This window comes from Zalophus californianus, chromosome 7 (genome assembly GCF_009762305.2).
Source record: "Zalophus californianus isolate mZalCal1 chromosome 7, mZalCal1.pri.v2, whole genome shotgun sequence".
Lineage (NCBI taxonomy): Eukaryota > Metazoa > Chordata > Mammalia > Carnivora > Otariidae > Zalophus > Zalophus californianus.
In genome coordinates, this window is record NC_045601.1 from 30,559,976 (window position 1) to 30,577,393 (window position 17,418).

General features: G+C 40.2%; 1 protein-coding gene across 4 annotated transcripts in view; it reads left to right on the plus strand.

Annotated features, from left to right (window-relative positions):
• Positions 1-17,418, plus strand: part of SLC2A12 (solute carrier family 2 member 12) — a 55,845-nt gene that overhangs the window by 17,486 nt on the left and 20,941 nt on the right. For all 4 annotated transcript variants that reach the window (XM_027601907.2, XM_027601909.2, XM_027601910.2 and 1 more), the window contains one exon: positions 1,512-2,843. In XM_027601907.2, coding sequence (XP_027457708.1) covers positions 1,512-2,843 — 1,332 coding nt within the window. The remainder of the gene's footprint in view (positions 1-1,511; positions 2,844-17,418) is intronic.

Consider the following 17,418-nt stretch of genomic DNA (forward strand, 5'->3'; position numbering starts at 1 on the left):
TACTCCCAGTCATAACCAGTTCGGTTCTCAGCCTGCCTTTGGTCAGGATATTGCCGTGAACAATATATAGGCCTATATACAGGGTATTGAACATTGTAAAATCACCCAACCAACGGCTCAAATCATGGGGCCATCTTGGGTTCCGACCCACCTCTTTACCTTCTAACTCCAATTCATGAACAAGTGTAGTCATTTTTACCTCCAAATTCCCTTGAATCTGTCTACTTGTCTCAAGGTCTACTCTGAACATCCAAGTCTAAGGTACCATCATCTCTTGTTAACTCTAAGGCAACATACTCCTTTCTGTTATCAGTCTTGCTCCTGGAAGAACCAGTCTGCACCCAACAACAAGAAACTTGGCATCAGTGCCCCCATACCATTCAGTGTGCATTGCCTCTTTATAATTGGAAAACCATAAAAAGTTGTCACTGTGACTTGCAGGACCCTGTTTGAAGTGTCCCCTCTGTCCCTATCCAAGTTTAGTGGATCCTATTTAACTCCCCAGGCTGCTGTGCCCCACATATGATGTACTGGCTGCCCAACAGTTCCAAAAACATGCTTTCCTATGTTACGCCTTACAAACTATTGTTTCCTGTGCCTGCAGTGCTCTTCCCTTGGTTAGTTTTTGTTTCGTTTCGTTTCTATTTTTGACAAGTTACAAACATATAATAAGCATCCACATACCTACTTCTGAAATTAATGACTGCTAACATTTTGCTCTTTTCCTTCAGTTTTTAACATTAAAATAGTAAAACAATATCAAGTCCCTTTTGTTCTTCTTCCCCCCAAGTTCCATTCCGCTGCCTCCTTACTCAGAGCAAGTAATGGATGTTGTTGTTTCCCTCCCCCGCATCCATTTCTTTCTTCCTTCTTTCTGGTACAATCTTAACTTTGAGACACACACACACACACACACACACACACACACACACACCCAGTACCCTCTTCTGTTTCAGCAAGAGCCAACTGTGGCCGGATGTGGCCAAGGAGACATGAGGGCAGGTTTCCTGGAGGCTGTGCTTCATTTTCCTCCAGGTTACACAACGGAAGCCTCTAGCACTTCCTGAGGCTCCTATCCTCTCTACTCTGCCTCAAAGGTTTGCTGTTAGAGAATGGCCTGCAGCGGGACCTGAGGAACTGGGCTGTCTGAATTTCTGATTCAACGCCAAAGCAGGAACGAAACAGTGTTCTTGTTTGTTCAGTCTTCATCATCTGTCATCTGCTTATCTTGCATAGCTGTCTGCTAGTAACTAAAAACATCAGCATCACAAATAGAAGGAAGTGACTTCCTAAATGTCTCCACCCCTCGCCTCCTAAAAATGAAAGAAAAAGGATATTTCCTTTTATATCTAATCATTTTTGTTGATATATTATTTTACTATATTTAAGTGTGTGGTTATACTCAGTGCTCTGAAAAACTTACTTATACAAGGTTAAGTCTCCATTCAGTCATAAAGTTTTGAAAGTAACAGCACAGAACTGACCTCTCTGTCTCTTCTCTCTGCCTGTAGGTTGCGGCATGTTTACTCTCCTGTCATCTGTCACTGCTGCTGTCAGTGGCCTCCTGGTGGGTTATGAACTTGGGCTCATCTCTGGGGCCCTTCTTCAGATAAGAACCTTATTAGCCCTAACCTGCCATGAGCAGGAAATGGTTGTGAGCTCCCTCCTCATTGGCGCCTTGCTGGCCTCCCTCACTGGAGGGGTCCTGATTGACAGGTATGGAAGAAGGGCTGCCATCATCTTGTCATCCTGCCTCCTTGGACTCGGAAGCTTAGTCTTGATACTCAGTTTATCTTACGCAGTTCTCATAGTGGGCCGCATTGCTATAGGGGTTTCCATTTCACTCTCTTCAATTGCCACATGTGTTTACATAGCAGAGATCGCTCCACAACACAGAAGAGGTCTTCTTGTGTCCCTGAATGAGCTGATGATTGTCATCGGCATACTTTTCGCCTACATTTCAAATTACGCGTTTGCCAATGTTTCCCATGGCTGGAAATATATGTTTGGCCTTGTTATTCCCTTGGGAGTTTTGCAAGCAATTGCAATGTATTTTCTTCCTCCAAGTCCCCGGTTTCTGGTGATGAAAGGACACGAGGAAGCTGCTGGCAAGGTTCTCAGAAGGTTGAGAGCCATCTCGGATACAACAGAGGAACTCACTGGGATAAAATCTTCCCTGAAAGATGAATATCAGTATAGTTTTTGGGATCTGTTTCGATCAAAGGACAACATGAGGACTCGGATAATGATAGGCCTGACATTGGTATTTTTTGTGCAAGTCACCGGTCAGCCAAACATATTATTCTATGCATCAACTGTTTTGAAGTCTGTTGGCTTCCAAAGCAATGAGGCAGCTAGCCTCGCTTCCACGGGGGTTGGAGTTGTCAAGGTCATCAGCACCATCCCTGCCACTCTTCTTGTAGACCACGTTGGGAGCAAAACCTTCCTCTGTGTCGGCTCCTCTGTGATGGCAGCTTCATTGGTGACCATGGGCATCGTGAATCTCAACATCCCCATGAACTTCACCAATATCTGCCGAAGCCATAGCCCTATCAACCAGTCGTTGGATGAGTCTGTGTTTTCTGGGCCAGGAAACCTATCAGCCAGTGACGACACTCTTAGAGAGCTCTTTAAGGGGATCACTACCCATAGCAGAAACTCCCTAATGCCCACAAAAAATGACGCGGATAAGAGAGGGGTGACGACCTTACCAAATGCTGGACTTAGCCAAGCTGAATACCAGATAGTCACAGACCCTGCGGACGTCCCAGCTTTCTTGAAATGGCTTTCCTTAGCCAGCTTGCTTGTTTATGTTGCTGCTTTTTCAATTGGTCTAGGACCAAGTAAGTATTTTATTTTTTATTCCTTCCTTCTTTGCCCTTATGAATGTTAACATATTGCTTTTGACCATCAGAGCATCTTATGGCTATGGTACCTTTTACATATAACTACTAGAAGTAAGATGGGGATAATACTGGCCACCTGATGTATCTACTAATGCGGAAAGTATGCTTGACTCATACCTCCTTTGTGAAATGTGTGGGCCTGGTATTCAACAGAAGGATTAGTTTTCCATTATCTGTCACATGAGGATAATTTAACAGTGATTGATTGGGGATAAACCCGACCTCGAAAGATATGTATTGCCCAAGAGAACATATTGTTTTATGAAAGCAGTCTACTGGGATAACATTTTCTTCCATATCATTCCTGAGTTCTTCATAAATGGAAAAAATTCAAGCATTTAGATTTTCTTAAAGACACACTAGTGGAGGCGTTCCGTAATAATGAAGGACAGGAAATGATGAGTTGGGAAAGAGGGTGGATTATTCCTTTAAGTACCCTTTGTCTTATCACCAGTGTAACCTCCCTGAGCACTTCACTCATTAAGCAGGAGAATGGGAGTCAAGTTACTCCCATTCAATACAATATAAACAATTTACAGGGAGATAGCTACACGGTTGTCTTATTTTGTATAGCTGGTCTACTCCAGTGATGAAGTTTAAACGCTTATCTTGAGCAAACCCTCTAGAGTTTTCTAGAACAGGTTGTTGCAGTTCCTTGTCTTTCAGCCTCTCACCCCGGCTAAACCTCTCTTAGGGAAGTAAAGTGTAGTCTCTCTACCAGCCTCAACTCCTACACCTCTCTCTCATTCTCTCTCTCTCTCTCAGACCTCTCTCCCCTTCGCCCTTTCTTCCTTCCTCTTTCACACAGTCTTGTTTTTCTTGTTGTTGTTGTTTACAAGGATCAAGGATCAAACAAATATGCTCAAATAAAAGGAAGTAGTGGAGCTTAGGAACACAAGAAGACGTATGTTGAAGGAGAAGGAATCTCATGGACAAATTTAGGTTTCTGGTGCCAGGAACTGACGGTGTTTCTAGAAAGAAAGTCACTTTAGGGCTTTCTCTGGTGATCTACTGTTAAGTCATTAACTATTCATTCAGGTGATACATATCAAGTGGCTATTTTTTTTCAATAACAAAGAACTATGTTAGATGTTGGGGAAACAGTAAGGAACAAGACAGACACCGTCCCTGTCTTCAAGGAGATTATGCCTGAATTGACGGAGCTATATTCGCTATGTCTGCTTCTTTCTGGTCAGCAACCAGCAGGTTTGGCCTGCTTAATCTCAGTTAATGAATAACTGGATTTTGCACATGGCTGATATGGCCTATACTGCAGCTTTGTTTCCTCACCTTGCAGTCTACTCCCACTTCTAAGTGAGATCAGTTTCTGGATATTGACTCTTTCAAATTCCAGAATGAGAGAAGGAATATGACTGACTCTGCTCTTTGCTATGCAGAGTCATAAATGGTTGTTCAGGGACACCTCTAGGCACATAGCCCAAACTGTGGATGACCAGATTGGCCCTTCCTCTGTCACTAGGATTAGACAGATTTGCTTATAAGTGACTGAGCATGGACGGTTAGAGTAAATACTGTAATACCATCAGGCTCTGATCTCTCTGACTTGTTTCTGAACCCTGGCCCTCCCTGTTAAGACTTAACAATGATAAATATTATTAATCAATAGTTTCCTAGAAACAGGTTTCTACTATTATTTCAGGATTCAATCATCTTGGGTGTGTACCTGGGACACATTTGTCTTAGTCAGTTTGGGTTGCTCTAATAAATCGCCAAAGCCCAGACGGCTCAGACAACAGAGATTTATTTCTCACAGGCTAGAGCCTGGCAAAGTCCAAAATCAAGGTGCTGGCAGACTTGGCTGTCGGTGAGGGCCTCCCTCTTGGTTTGTAGATGGCCACCACTTTCTTAGTGTCTCCTCACAGGGCAGAGGGATGGAGAGAGAGAGAGAACTAGCTAGTTTTATTTTGTCTCTTCTCCTAAGGGCACTAATCCCATCATAGGACTCTACCTGATGACCTACCTCCAAATATCACATTGGTAATTAGGACTTCAACATATGAATTGTAGGGAGGGCACAAACATGCAGTCCAGACAATACTTATGTCTTTACTCTGTTACATAAAGCCAATGAACTTTGAGAAACCATCTTATACTTTTATTTTTAGAAACTCTTTAAAGTCTACCAGAAAGGCAAGATACAAGTGAACCTTCTTTTTATATTAATAAGTACAGTTTTACTCATGTGATAAACATCAGGTGGTATTGTCCAAATACCTTTGCCAGCATCTTCTTTTTTTCCTATAGATTCATCATAAAACTAAAAATATTTTTTACATCAATTTTTTGATCCAATCTTTTGAAATATCAAGAATCGACTAAGAATCTCAGGAAAGCTTAGCAAAAAGAAAAGGATGCTTTCTTTGTTTTCAGTCAGAGAAACTTTCAGGTTAACAGAGATTACAACATGGCGCATATTATATCAGAGACATTGATCTAAACTTCCAGAACCCACCTATTCATGGTCAGAGTTTTCCCCAGCTCATACTACCCTTCTCTCTTTAGTTTTTGGGTGACTTTGAAAAATGCAGCAAATTCTCAGTCACTAGCATATCATTTGATACATTATTGTATTAGAGCAAGAATTCCCCTTTTCAGGAAACTTAGCTTGATTTTGGAAAAAAATTATTGGGGTCTGCTTGTTATTTGCTTTTTGGGATTCTTTAAAATAGTATTCTATACTAATTCTTTTAAAATGTTAATTTGGGCTTTAGATTTGACTAATAGTTATTGACACCTATTATGTCAAAGGAAGCCTTTACATACTTTGGAGTATTTCACTTTACCTTCACAGCAAGCCTGTGAAGAAAGAGTATTCACCAAATTTTATAAATGGTGGCAGTTTATCTCAGGCTAAGTGACTTTCTCAAATAAATGAAAATACCTCTTGTCTTCTGAAATTCAGTGGTAATGCCTAGTGCAAGACAAGAATAGACAGTCCAGTGTTGGTCTTGTTAATAAATGTTAATTGCTTTTAGTTCAGTCTGCCACGAAGATACATTAGAAATAAGAATGAATGGAAAGAGTGGATCACTGTCCGTCACATAAAGCTATTAAATGGACCACTCTGCATTTTATGCAAGATAGAGAGTCTCTCTTTTTCTGAAGCTCTGCTCGGTAAGCAAGCATATCCATTTATGAGGCTGAGCTACAGGGTAAGAGAAGGAGGATAATGATAAGTTTCGATGTGCCCTTACTTGAATAACTGAACTTGATTAAGATAATGTTTAATGTGTATTTGGTTAGAATTCAAGCTCAGCCATAACAAACACCAAAATAGGTGCCTCGTTAGCGCAGTAGGTAGCGCGTCAGTCTCATAACAAACACCAAAATAATAGTGGCTGAAATAAGGTAGGAGTTTGTTTCTCTCCCGCTTAGCAACTGGGTAGTTCTGGGTGTTGTGGAGGTTTCCAGGGTCAGGTGCCAGAAGCCTATAGATGGTGTCCCCAAATCTCCCTGTAGCCAGTGCTTTAATATTGATTCTCAGTCCATCATGATGATTATTTAAAAATACTAAGATATATTTTAAAATTTCATCACCCTTTTCTGGTAGCTAATGGTCCCTTGAGAATAAGTGAAAGGCACAAAGTACAGTCAATTAAAAGGAGGCTGGGTATAGAAAGGCCTGGATAATAAGGCAGTGTGAGCAATTCTTTTTTTTTAAAGATTTTATTTATTATTTATCTGACAGAGAGAGACACAGAGAGAGAGGGATCACAAACAGGGGGAGTGGGAGAGGGAGAAGCGGGCTTCCCGCCGAGCAGGGAGCCCGATGCCGGGCTCGATCCCAGGACCCTGGGACCATGACCTGAGCCGAAGGCAGACGCTTAACGACTGAGCCACCCAGGCACCCAGCACTGTGAAAAATTCTATCAAGGAAGCAGAACCACTGTGAGGAATAGGGGACAAGGAATTTCTTGCAAGGGTTGCACCTCACATAGCTGTGGAAGACACTGAGAAAGCAAAGGTCTGGAAGGGGACGGTGAGAGGAAAAAGAGAAAGTCACTCATCAGGGCCATGACAAAGGGAAGCTGGTGAAGAAGCCTGTGGAAGCCTGTTGCCTCCACATCTGGCTGTCATGTGCAGTCCCTGCAGGTCAGCAGGGCCGGGGGAAGACAAGCTGGACTCCAACCCAGGACAAACTGGAATCTGTGAGAAGCGACTGGAGCCTGTATCTGTCTCTCACCACATGGACTCTGATGACACTGGCCACTTTCAGAAAAACAGGTGTCCTTCTCCATAGAGCCCTGTGTGCCTGGTCTAGTAGTAGGAGAGGCTGAAGGAGGGGACCTGTGCACTGGCCGTTCCCCCTGACCAGCAAGGAGAGGCAGCAGGTCACAGCAACATGACAAGCTGCAGGGATGTCTAGGACCCAGCACAGGGTTGATGTGTCACTTTGGCCTTCCAAGTCTCCTGCAAATTTATCTTCCAGCCAGCCCTCCCTGAAAATGAAACAGAGGAGGGAACTCTGGGAAACGTAGTTCCAGTTCAGCTAACTGGACACAGTATAGAACCGCCAGAGTAATAAACTCTGGACTCAGAAAGAACAGATGTGAATGTGGAAAAAAAAAAAATATTCCAGAAGGTCAAGGGCCCTGAATTCTCTCTTCAAATGCTATGATAGGTATTTATTTCTTTTAATTAAAATATTAATTGTTAAAGTGTATGACTAGCTTCCATCCCATCAATATCTGAAGAGAGATGAGGTCATTAAATTAATGTCTCTTGGCTTTTGTTTCTTTAGCTATAAAGCCAAAAAACACTCTTTTGCTAATGCATTGTAAAAGCCTCCACATTTATTTTCTTAGGGGCATTCATGGTCTCCCTTGAGTTGATGACTCTCACTTAGCTTTAGTTCTACCATGTCACACGTTTTCTAGTTCCTTTTCTCCTAATGAGTACTGGATTTGTCCACTTTTATGCTTCACTATCAGCCCAGTGCAAGAAGCCCAAATGCTGAATTCTTTTCTCCGTTATGCCAGGGGAATGTCCATGCTGTCATTCAGTCTGATGCTCTGGGGCCTTTTCTCAATCCAGTCAGTGACCAAATGCTCTTGCATTCCCCCTCACAAATGGCTCCTGTATTTATCTTTTCCTTCCCGTTTCTGCCATCCTAGTCTACCCCTTATGAACTCATGCCTAGATTCCTGGGAGACCCTTCCTATGCCCACCCATCCTCCATAGAAGGGCACATTTATTACCATGTTCCTCATATCAGCACGGCTCACGAATCTTCTATGGCTTCCTACTTTCTACCAAATCAGAGAAGTCAAATATCTTTCAAGATGAAACGAAGATGAGAAATGATCTAGCCTAACATATTCCTTTTATAGAAAAGAAAGAAGTCCAAGAGAATGAGGTCACACAGATTTAGGACTAGAACCCCAGGCATCTGGAGCCTCATTCCATTCTCTTTCTACTACTATCTGACCCATCTCTGAGGAAAGATGGTGTGATTTTCAAGGCCCACCATCATCTTACTCAGCTCTGTCTGGGTGCCTGCACAACTCTGGGGGCACCGTTTACCTTGTAGTTAGTGGTGTTGTGCTCCTTGGCCACCATTCATACACAAGTACACATTCCACTCCTCGTGGAATGCATAGTGAGGGACGCCCCCTGCCGACGTGCAGTCCTCTCTGTGCCCCTTTATCTCCACTGCTCCACACCCCAGTCAAGGTCAAGAGATACAGGCCCTGGTGGCCCTTCTCCTTCTCCTCTACTCTACCCGAATCCCTCCTATCTTTAAAGCTTAGTGAAAGTCTTAATCTCCTTTATGAATTCACCCTGTTTCTTAGAGGTCTTTATTTGTATGAACTAGGAAATATTTCTAGTGTAGAGTAGTTCAGGTCTGGGTAATAAAGAGCCTGAATGTAAAATCAGAAAAGCTGGGTTCTTCCAATTCCAGCTCTTCTGCTTACTGGCTGTGTGATCTTTAAGTTATCTATCGTCTCTGAATCTGTTTCTCATCTATGAATTGTTCATAATAACGCTCGTTCGATCTCATGAGGTATAGTGAGTGTCCCATGAGCTGAAGCACAGGTGAGTGTTTGGGATACTGTTGCATATGGTGGGAGTGGAAGTCACGGTGGGTGTAATAACACGACTTTGTCCTTAATGATGAATTGTATTGCTTCTGTATGTTTGTTTTGGTTTACCAAACATAGTTATTAGAATAAGGTCTTTTTTTAAAATATTTTATTTATTTATTTATTTGAGAGAGAGAATAAGAGAGAGAGAGCACATGAGAGGGGGGAGGGTCAGAGGGAGAAGCAGACTCCCCGCTGAGCAGGGAGCCCGATGCGGGACTCGATCCCGGGACTCCAGGATCCTGACCTGAGCCGAAGGCAGTCGCTTAACCAACGGAGCCACCCAGGCGCCCTAGAATAAGGTCTTTGAGGGAAGAAATGGTATCTCATATTTTCTTCCTTCTCTCCCTCCAAGTGAACATTGCATAAGTCTGTTTGAAAACCATGGAGGAATATGTTAGTGTTTCTAAGAGGGAGGTTGGGGAAGAAGGAGTTTAAGAATGGGATACAAATATAAGAAAGATCTTGAAGTGTGTTTTTTGTGTGTGTCAAGCTGTCCAGGGCAGGCCGAGCACCGCGTCAGCTGGAAATGCTAGGCTACCACAGACACTGCTGTCCCTGCTGGGCGCCATTGTGAGGCTTTTTGCAGAACAATCTTCACTTGGGCATAGTTCGAAAAATCTCTTTGTGGTTTTGCCTATAAGATGTAGGGAGGTTAGGAGTGCTCAGAAATAGGGCTTTTCTTTGTTAAGTCGTGAAGAGTTATTTCAGACTCAGAGTATCTAAAAGTAGCTCCGGATTTGTCTTGGACACCTCTGCTTTTTCCTGCTATACGGAGAACAAGGTTCCTTTTGCTAACGAGATGGAGAATCTCATGGTTGAAGGAGGTTTGGGTATGGGAAAAAGAAATGACCTGTCATCTCATGGATTCTCCAACTTATCATTGCAGTTCTAAGGACTGAACTGGGTTACATGTAGGTAACAAGGTATGGGTTCAATTTTTTTTAGAAAAGGGAAAGCATGGACTTTGGAGTAGGGCAGTGCCCAGATTCGAAGCTCAACTCTGCCACTTGCCAGCTATGCAACCTTAGGGAAGTTAGTTAACTTCTCTGTGCCTTACCTTTTATCACTTAGAAATGTGGATACAATTAATAGTTATCTCATAGGATTGTGAGGAGTAAGTCAGCTCATAATAAAGTCCTTAAAAACTGGCCCTGAGAAGTGCCATATAAGCACATGTTGAGTAAAATAAACAAGCCTGAAGAGCTGGGTGTTCACACATGGCATGTGTGTGAGGCATGCAGTCTGAGACAGAATCCCGAATCTTCTCCTCTAAAGAGAACAAGCAGTTATTGCACACCCGTGGTTTGGGGCTGTTGATTCTCCTAGAGTTTTTAGAAAGGATCTGGTCATTGTCCTTGTTTGTCTTGCCAAGAGTCAGTCGTTTATGTCTGTATTAATGTTGTAGTTTTTCTTTTGTAAAGAAAACACATCCTGGGAATTCCAATTCAATCACCAAAATTGTGTTCTAGAGCATTGGTATAAACTGCACAAAGCAGTTAGAGTTTAAAGAAGGTTTTTATTAGAAGCAAGGTTTTCATACCAGATCTTGAATGCATTGTAAAATTTATTAACCTGATGTGATTTTTGCCCAGGTATTTCATTTAGAGAGTTTATTGCTTGTAACAGACACAAATCCTTTGCGAAAAGAGTGGTATAAAGGGAAAAGTACTTGCTTTTCTAAAGTAAAATTGAAAGCAAGACTAAAACCATTTTTATTAAACCTTCTTAAATACGGGTTGGCTTAGAACAACATTCCTTAATTGTATTAGATCACAACATAGTTTCTCCAGCCAAAAAAAAGTGTTTCTATTTTTAGGTTAAAGCATATGCCCTACATCATTTTACTTTCTGGTCCTCTGTTTTCCTAATTGTAAAATAATAGGGTTGCCAGAACCTAAATTCAAGAGGGACCATGAATTTGGGTGGTACGAAGTAATCTCACATATTTTATTTCATGCGTTCAAAATGTTATTCAAAGGAATCCATAGTCTTCACCAGCTTGCTGAAGGGTCCATGGCCTGAAGAGGTTAGGAGCCTCTGCCCTCCATTTTTCAGTAACTAATACAAAAACTCCTCCATCAAATGAAATCAAGATATAGACTCCATTGCTTTTATTAGAGACCTTTATTAAACATTTAACTTTCCATACTTCATTTTTCACTTTAAAATATGTTCGGGCACCTGGGTGGCTCAGTTGGTTGGGCGGCTGCCTTCGGCTCAGGTCATGATCCTGGAGTCCCTGGATTGAGTCCTGCATCGGGCTCCCTGCTCAGCGGGGAGTCTGCTTTGCCCTCTGACCCTCCCCCCTCTCATGTGCTCTCTCTCTCTCAAATAAATAAAATCTTAAAAAAAAATAAAATATGTTCAAAATCTTAATCTTACCCTCCACTGCATTTCTAGGGTGCTCCTGATCATCACTTAGCTCCTTTTAATAGCTGAATATTTATCCATCATGGTTCAAACTTCAGGGTAGAACCAAAGATTTCTGACATTGTGAGGCTATGGAGCCACATGAAGATTTCTCTTCTACTCATGCTTCAAAAGTAAAGCACAGGGGAACCCAAACCCAAGGCATGAATTCTCATGAATTCATCTGTGGTGATATTTGTATAGAAACCCAGCCCTCCTTAAGTTAGCCACTGTAACGTAGAAAAATGTGTGTGGCTATTCTTTTCACAATAATTAGGGCTTTTCAAAATCCAAACATTCCTATGTTCATTAATTAATCAACTTCCTCTTCAATCTCATGACTAGTATCTCTTCAGGAAAGCAGATGGAAGGAATTTGTCCAACGTCACATGTTAAGTTTAATAATGAGACTATGACAGTTATCCTTTAACTACCTTTGTATTCACTCATTCAAGCAGAACCTCACACTGTAGGCTGAGTGACAGGTGCCACCAAATCATCTCCCCTGAGCTCTTCTACCAAATAGGCAGGCGTTCCAGCAAGAAAGCAACTTGGGGTGACCAAGAGGAGAGGGGAGGGGGAGGAAGTGGTGGGGATTCATTCATTCACTCACGTATGCAGCGTGTGTGTGTGTGTGTGTGTGTGTGTGTGTGTGTGTGTGTGTGTATTGCTCACCCAGTGCTCGGTGTGGCAATTTGGGGATGGATGAGCAAGGTCCACAACTTGCCTTCATGGAGCCAGTGGTGGGAACAGGCAAGAAGCAAGAACATGAATACATGTACAATACAGTGTCAGGAGGAGAGAAGTGTTCAAATCTAGATGGAGGTAAGAATGGTAAAGAAACAATGGGAAGAATAAATGAAGGAGCACGCGTGGAGGAGGTCGAATGGTCACAGAAGGTCTTTCTTGGGCCACGGCTTGTATGAAGAAAGCAGAGTGAAGATCTGGGAGTAGGGATGACGGCAGGTGAAGTGGCCTTGAGGGGACACGAACTTGAAGGCACAGTAAGAAAGCCTGTTGAGGCTGTGGCACAGAGTGTTTGCATTCCGACCAGGCTTTGGTATCTGGCTGCCTGGCCTTGAATCCCAGCTCCAGGGTGTAGAACTTTGGGCAAGTCAATTCCTCTGTCAAGTTTTCAGTTTCCTTATCTAGAAAATGGGGCAATACTGTCTCCCTCACAGTGTAATTGTGGGGGCAAGTGAGGCAATCTGTATACAACGTTCCTAGTTTGGTGCCTGGTGTGCAGTATGGACTCAATACAGTTAGTTATTAGTGCTAATAAATGTCAGACTGTGGTCTACACATGACATGAATAGTTCTGATAATGGCAACCCTGACATCAGCAGGCATTTTGCTTAAGCCATGTCAGGACACACAGGAAGTGCTCCATGGCCCTAAGTTGAATTATAATGCCATGGTCCTCCTGACCTCCCTCCCATAGACCATTCCAGTTGGGTCAAGACTAAAAAGAATAGATTTGTGCTTTGAAATATAGTTTAATTCTGGATTACCTACAGTCAAGAGATCTTCCTAGGAAACCAGACAAGTTTTATAGGAAGTCCTGAGGCATTGGGGAAGGGTGAAAGGTGTGATGTTGCCTGAGAAACATTCAAATGTCCACTCTTCTAAGTTGGTGCAACTAATTTAGGCTATATGTCCTATGTGCACACAAACTCTTTTTCACTGTTGTTTCCTCCAGCCTAACCTAGGGCCTGGCCCACAACAGGGGCTCAACAAATATTTGTTGGATGAGTCAAAAAAGTGTTTCTGGAACTCTCTCAGCTTCTGTGACTAGGGGGAAGCTCTCTCTCTCTCTAGTTTGGAGTTGATGTATCCTGATCCCTCTGGTATATATCTGAGTCAGTATATAGGGAATTAGAGATGAATGTATGGTGTGGGGAACTCCATGCACATTTGAACAAAAATTGTATCTGAATAACGCTAGTCAATTGAGGACACAAGGCCATCTCCAATATTTGATGACCTAAGAAGGTTTGTGTTTTAAATTTCCTAAACTTAAGCCATCAAAAAATTTATAGTGTTAAACAAAATATTCATTTCCAGATTTCTATTTTTTTTCTTCAAATACAAGACCCAGCCCTTCCCTAGAAAAAAAGATTGAGATGAGCAATATCATGGGATAATTTTTCATACCTTGGTTTAGTAATTAGATGTATTTAAACTTGACTCTTTACAAAAAAGACTTAAGACAATTCCTTCACAGTTTTCCTAAGAGAAATATGTGAAAATCTGAACCTGGCCTTTGGGGTTTGTTTTTGCTTATTTAATTAACATTAGAGTTTATAGAAATATTTCAATGGATTATCTCAGGCTTAACAATCCTATGAAATCCCTCAGATGTAAAAGGGCAGTCCATAGTTAATAATAGTAATAAAAGATCTTTGTAGAAAAATCATACCATAGCCACAAGTAATCAAACTCTCAAGAACTGCAAACTGACTAATATTTTAGCCCACTTGCAAGCTAACAAGTTACCCTGTCACAGTTTTATGGATTTTGGAAAACAACATTAAGAGTTCTTGATCAGAGACAAAGGACAATTTATTAGCCCCAGCAATAGCAATAGCCAGAATATCAGCACTGCCCCATTCATTTCCTCAAGCCCCAGTACTCACAGGGCAACATGAAGGGAACCAGATGACACCTGCACACACACTGGGTCATTTTTGAGAAGAAGAGCCCCAGGTATAGGGAACCCAAGTCTTTTATAATAGACAGTAAGCCCGCCTGATTTCCTCTGTGGAAGAAGACATTATCTTTAATTTATTGGATACAGGAGACACTGTCTCTGTCTTCCAAGGCTGTTTGTTATGTAAACATCCTTAGAAAAACAGCCAGAACAAAAAAAGTCACTGCTTTTGCTCCTAAGACATGCAGAACTGCAAGAGATCCATGGAGAATTGTCTGTCAAGTATCCTAAAAAGGCCACTTTTCGGTTTTAAATAACAAACTAGAATTTTTTTAAGGCTCAAAAACTGTGGAGTCTAACTTTTTGTTTGGTTTAGTTTTATGGAGTTTAGCCAGCTTTTTGGAGGATGGGTATCAGTAGGAAGCACAAGACTCATCTGCCATAACATTTAAATTTAGATTTCATACCCAAATAACTCTAGCTCTTCAAAAAGAAATTGTTCATGTGATGTTTGCACAGCTAAAGATTTTGAGAATTCCAGGGATGTGAAACAGCAGGTTTTAATTTAGAAGTTTACTTAGCTGCTTTACTCCAAGATAAGATGAGTTTAGAACAGAGAAGCTTTTAGACCAGAAGTACATCCAATGTTTCAAAAAAGATTTCGATGTTCTTCATATTTTCTCCTAGACTTTAGGTCTTTAATAGTCAGAATCATCGCAGTGAAAGGCATTTTTAGTGATCTTTTTTCCCCCCTGCTATTCTAATGGGATAATTACACACCTTTAGAGAAAAGGCATTCTGCATAAATTATTATGCTTTCAATATGAGAGTCTCAGTATCAACTGTAGCCATTAAACAATCATATTCACCCACTTGTTTGTGTTAAGTATAAGTTAAGTGTTAATTGTATAAGTTTAAGAACTTTCATATTTTTCCTTTTAAATCTTAGGTTTTAGTTATCACAAATATTCCCATCTATACTGTTCCTTTTTTTTTCCAATTAATGAAGTTAAAGGCCATTTTGATTGATGAAAGTGATGAGTTATTTGGTCCTCTGATATTAACCATTAAAATAATGTGAAGTAAATAAAAATTAGTATCTGAATAGTTTTACACTAAGTTCGCATCCAAGCAAAGGAGGAAAAACTTAAAGACATATGTGCCCTTACCTAATTAAATCCTATTTTCCTCTTTGGAGTTGGATGATGCAGCCGACCAGTACCTAACAGAACCAGTCTAAAAACCGCATTTTTGTAGCATGAGCACAACTCAACACAGTGAAATGACACCATCAATTCTGTTACCATGGGCAACTGTTCACATAAAACAACAGTGTTGAACTTTCCTCTCAGTCCTGTGCCCTTGAGAATTGTGAGTATCATACAGTAAAGACATTAAAGACATAAACTAAGGTTTAACACTATCTTAATAAACACAAGCATTCCTTTGTTACTTTATTGTTTTCCAGAACACAATGTTAAGAATTTTTCCAGGGAGCATTTGTAATATTAAAAACTGTAATACCTTTCTGATTAAAGTAAAGCATCAATCATCAAAAAAGTACAACATAACATTACATCTGAAGCATGACATTCCAGTTACAGTTTAAACAAGAAAAGGTTAATTTCTTGGAACTCCTTTTTTTTTCTCCAATTTGAATCCTAGTTCAGTGGTCTGAAAATTGGGATTTTCATGCTCCTGGGGGTTCATTTTGCAGAGTACTGCTTTGATGATATGTCAAAGAAAATCAATTTCTTGATTTTCCAGAAAAATCTGTTTCCTACAATTTCTTTTTCCTCATCTCCCTAGTGATAATTGTCCTTCCACTTTAAGTGGAAGAAAGCACACCTATTAATCCATTAGAAAACTTATTATGATGATACATGTCCCAAATTATAAAAACCTCAGGAGTAGTAATCAAAAAGATAATTGGAAATATTGGTGTAGGTGTGGTATGAAAAAATGATTCTAATGACTACATAATAATCTTTCATAGGCCTAGATATTGCCAACAATTTGCTTTCAGCAAAATTAAAGGATGACCTAACCAAGTGATCAGCTGATATATCATTACAAATCACTTTTTTTGTTAATTCAAAGAACTGAGTGATTCTTGTATTATAAAATTTCTTCAATTCCCCATCTTTTTTCATTATTCTTGAGAACAATAAATTTCATCTAAAGAGTAGAAATATATCCTTAGTCTAGAAGTGACACTCACCCACACATACATAATAAAGAAAAAACTCCCTGTCTGTTAAGAGAGGTTTCTTTCAATAAATTTCACTTTTCATATCTAATAGTTAATTCTAAAGATTTGTAATATATTTCTATAATTTTGATCCATTTTTTATTAATTATTGTGTTAATAGCTGAGAAAAAAAATACCTAAAAATTCTTAGGGGAAATAAAACAACCCTAAAGTTTCAGTTTATGGTAATTTTTTTCAGAGCACTTATGATGGAGTGATCAAAAGACTTTTAAGTTTAAAAATGCATTGAAAAAGGATAAAATACTGAGTTCAAGGGGAAAAACAATATAAAATTTACTTTAAGTACCTCATTCCTGTATTTTTTAAATGGATGATGATGAATATCAGATAGGTATGGTATTTCAATTCTACTGGAAATATTTAAAAGCATGAGAAGTGCTCTCTTTTATATGTTAGAGTTTGTAATACAATAGAAATTGCATTCTTTGCTATCATTTAAAGTTACAGCAAGAAGAAAGTTTGATGTTGACTTATAAATGAAAGAAAGTACTTAGTTTTTCGAATTATTTTAAAGGTTACACAGGCAAGAAAATTTAAAAACCACCGCCAGTAGCTTTTTCTTATTCCCAACCAGTACTTGCTCACAAGAGTTTCATTATCAATTCTTGCATTTTTTTAAATTGTTTTTTCCATTGTGTTCAATTTTCCCTAAAATGTTTTAAAAAAATCATTTCAGTTAGTGTAGACTAGAAATCATTAAGATAGAAAGACTGGGAAAAATTGAGGCTTTATTTCACTGCTTTTCTTGGTTTATTTAAGTAATACAAGATAATATGCTAGAATAAAATATTTACTTAGAAGAGGCGAGGCATGAGCAAAACTCAGAGAAACTGAGAAAGGGGAATATGAGAAATAAAAATAAAAACAAATAAAAGCTATTGCATCATTGCTGATGTTGGAGATGGTTACCCATGGTGGAGTCTTTTTTTAAAGAGCATACCTTTGCCACTTAGGGAACTTAATGAAGCCAGGATTTAAACATCTGGTTGGAAGGAAATGGGCGAATTTCCCTTCACATTTAAAGGATCTCTTGGCAGACAGAGAGCTAGGTGTGCTGTGTGCTGTTTGCATAGA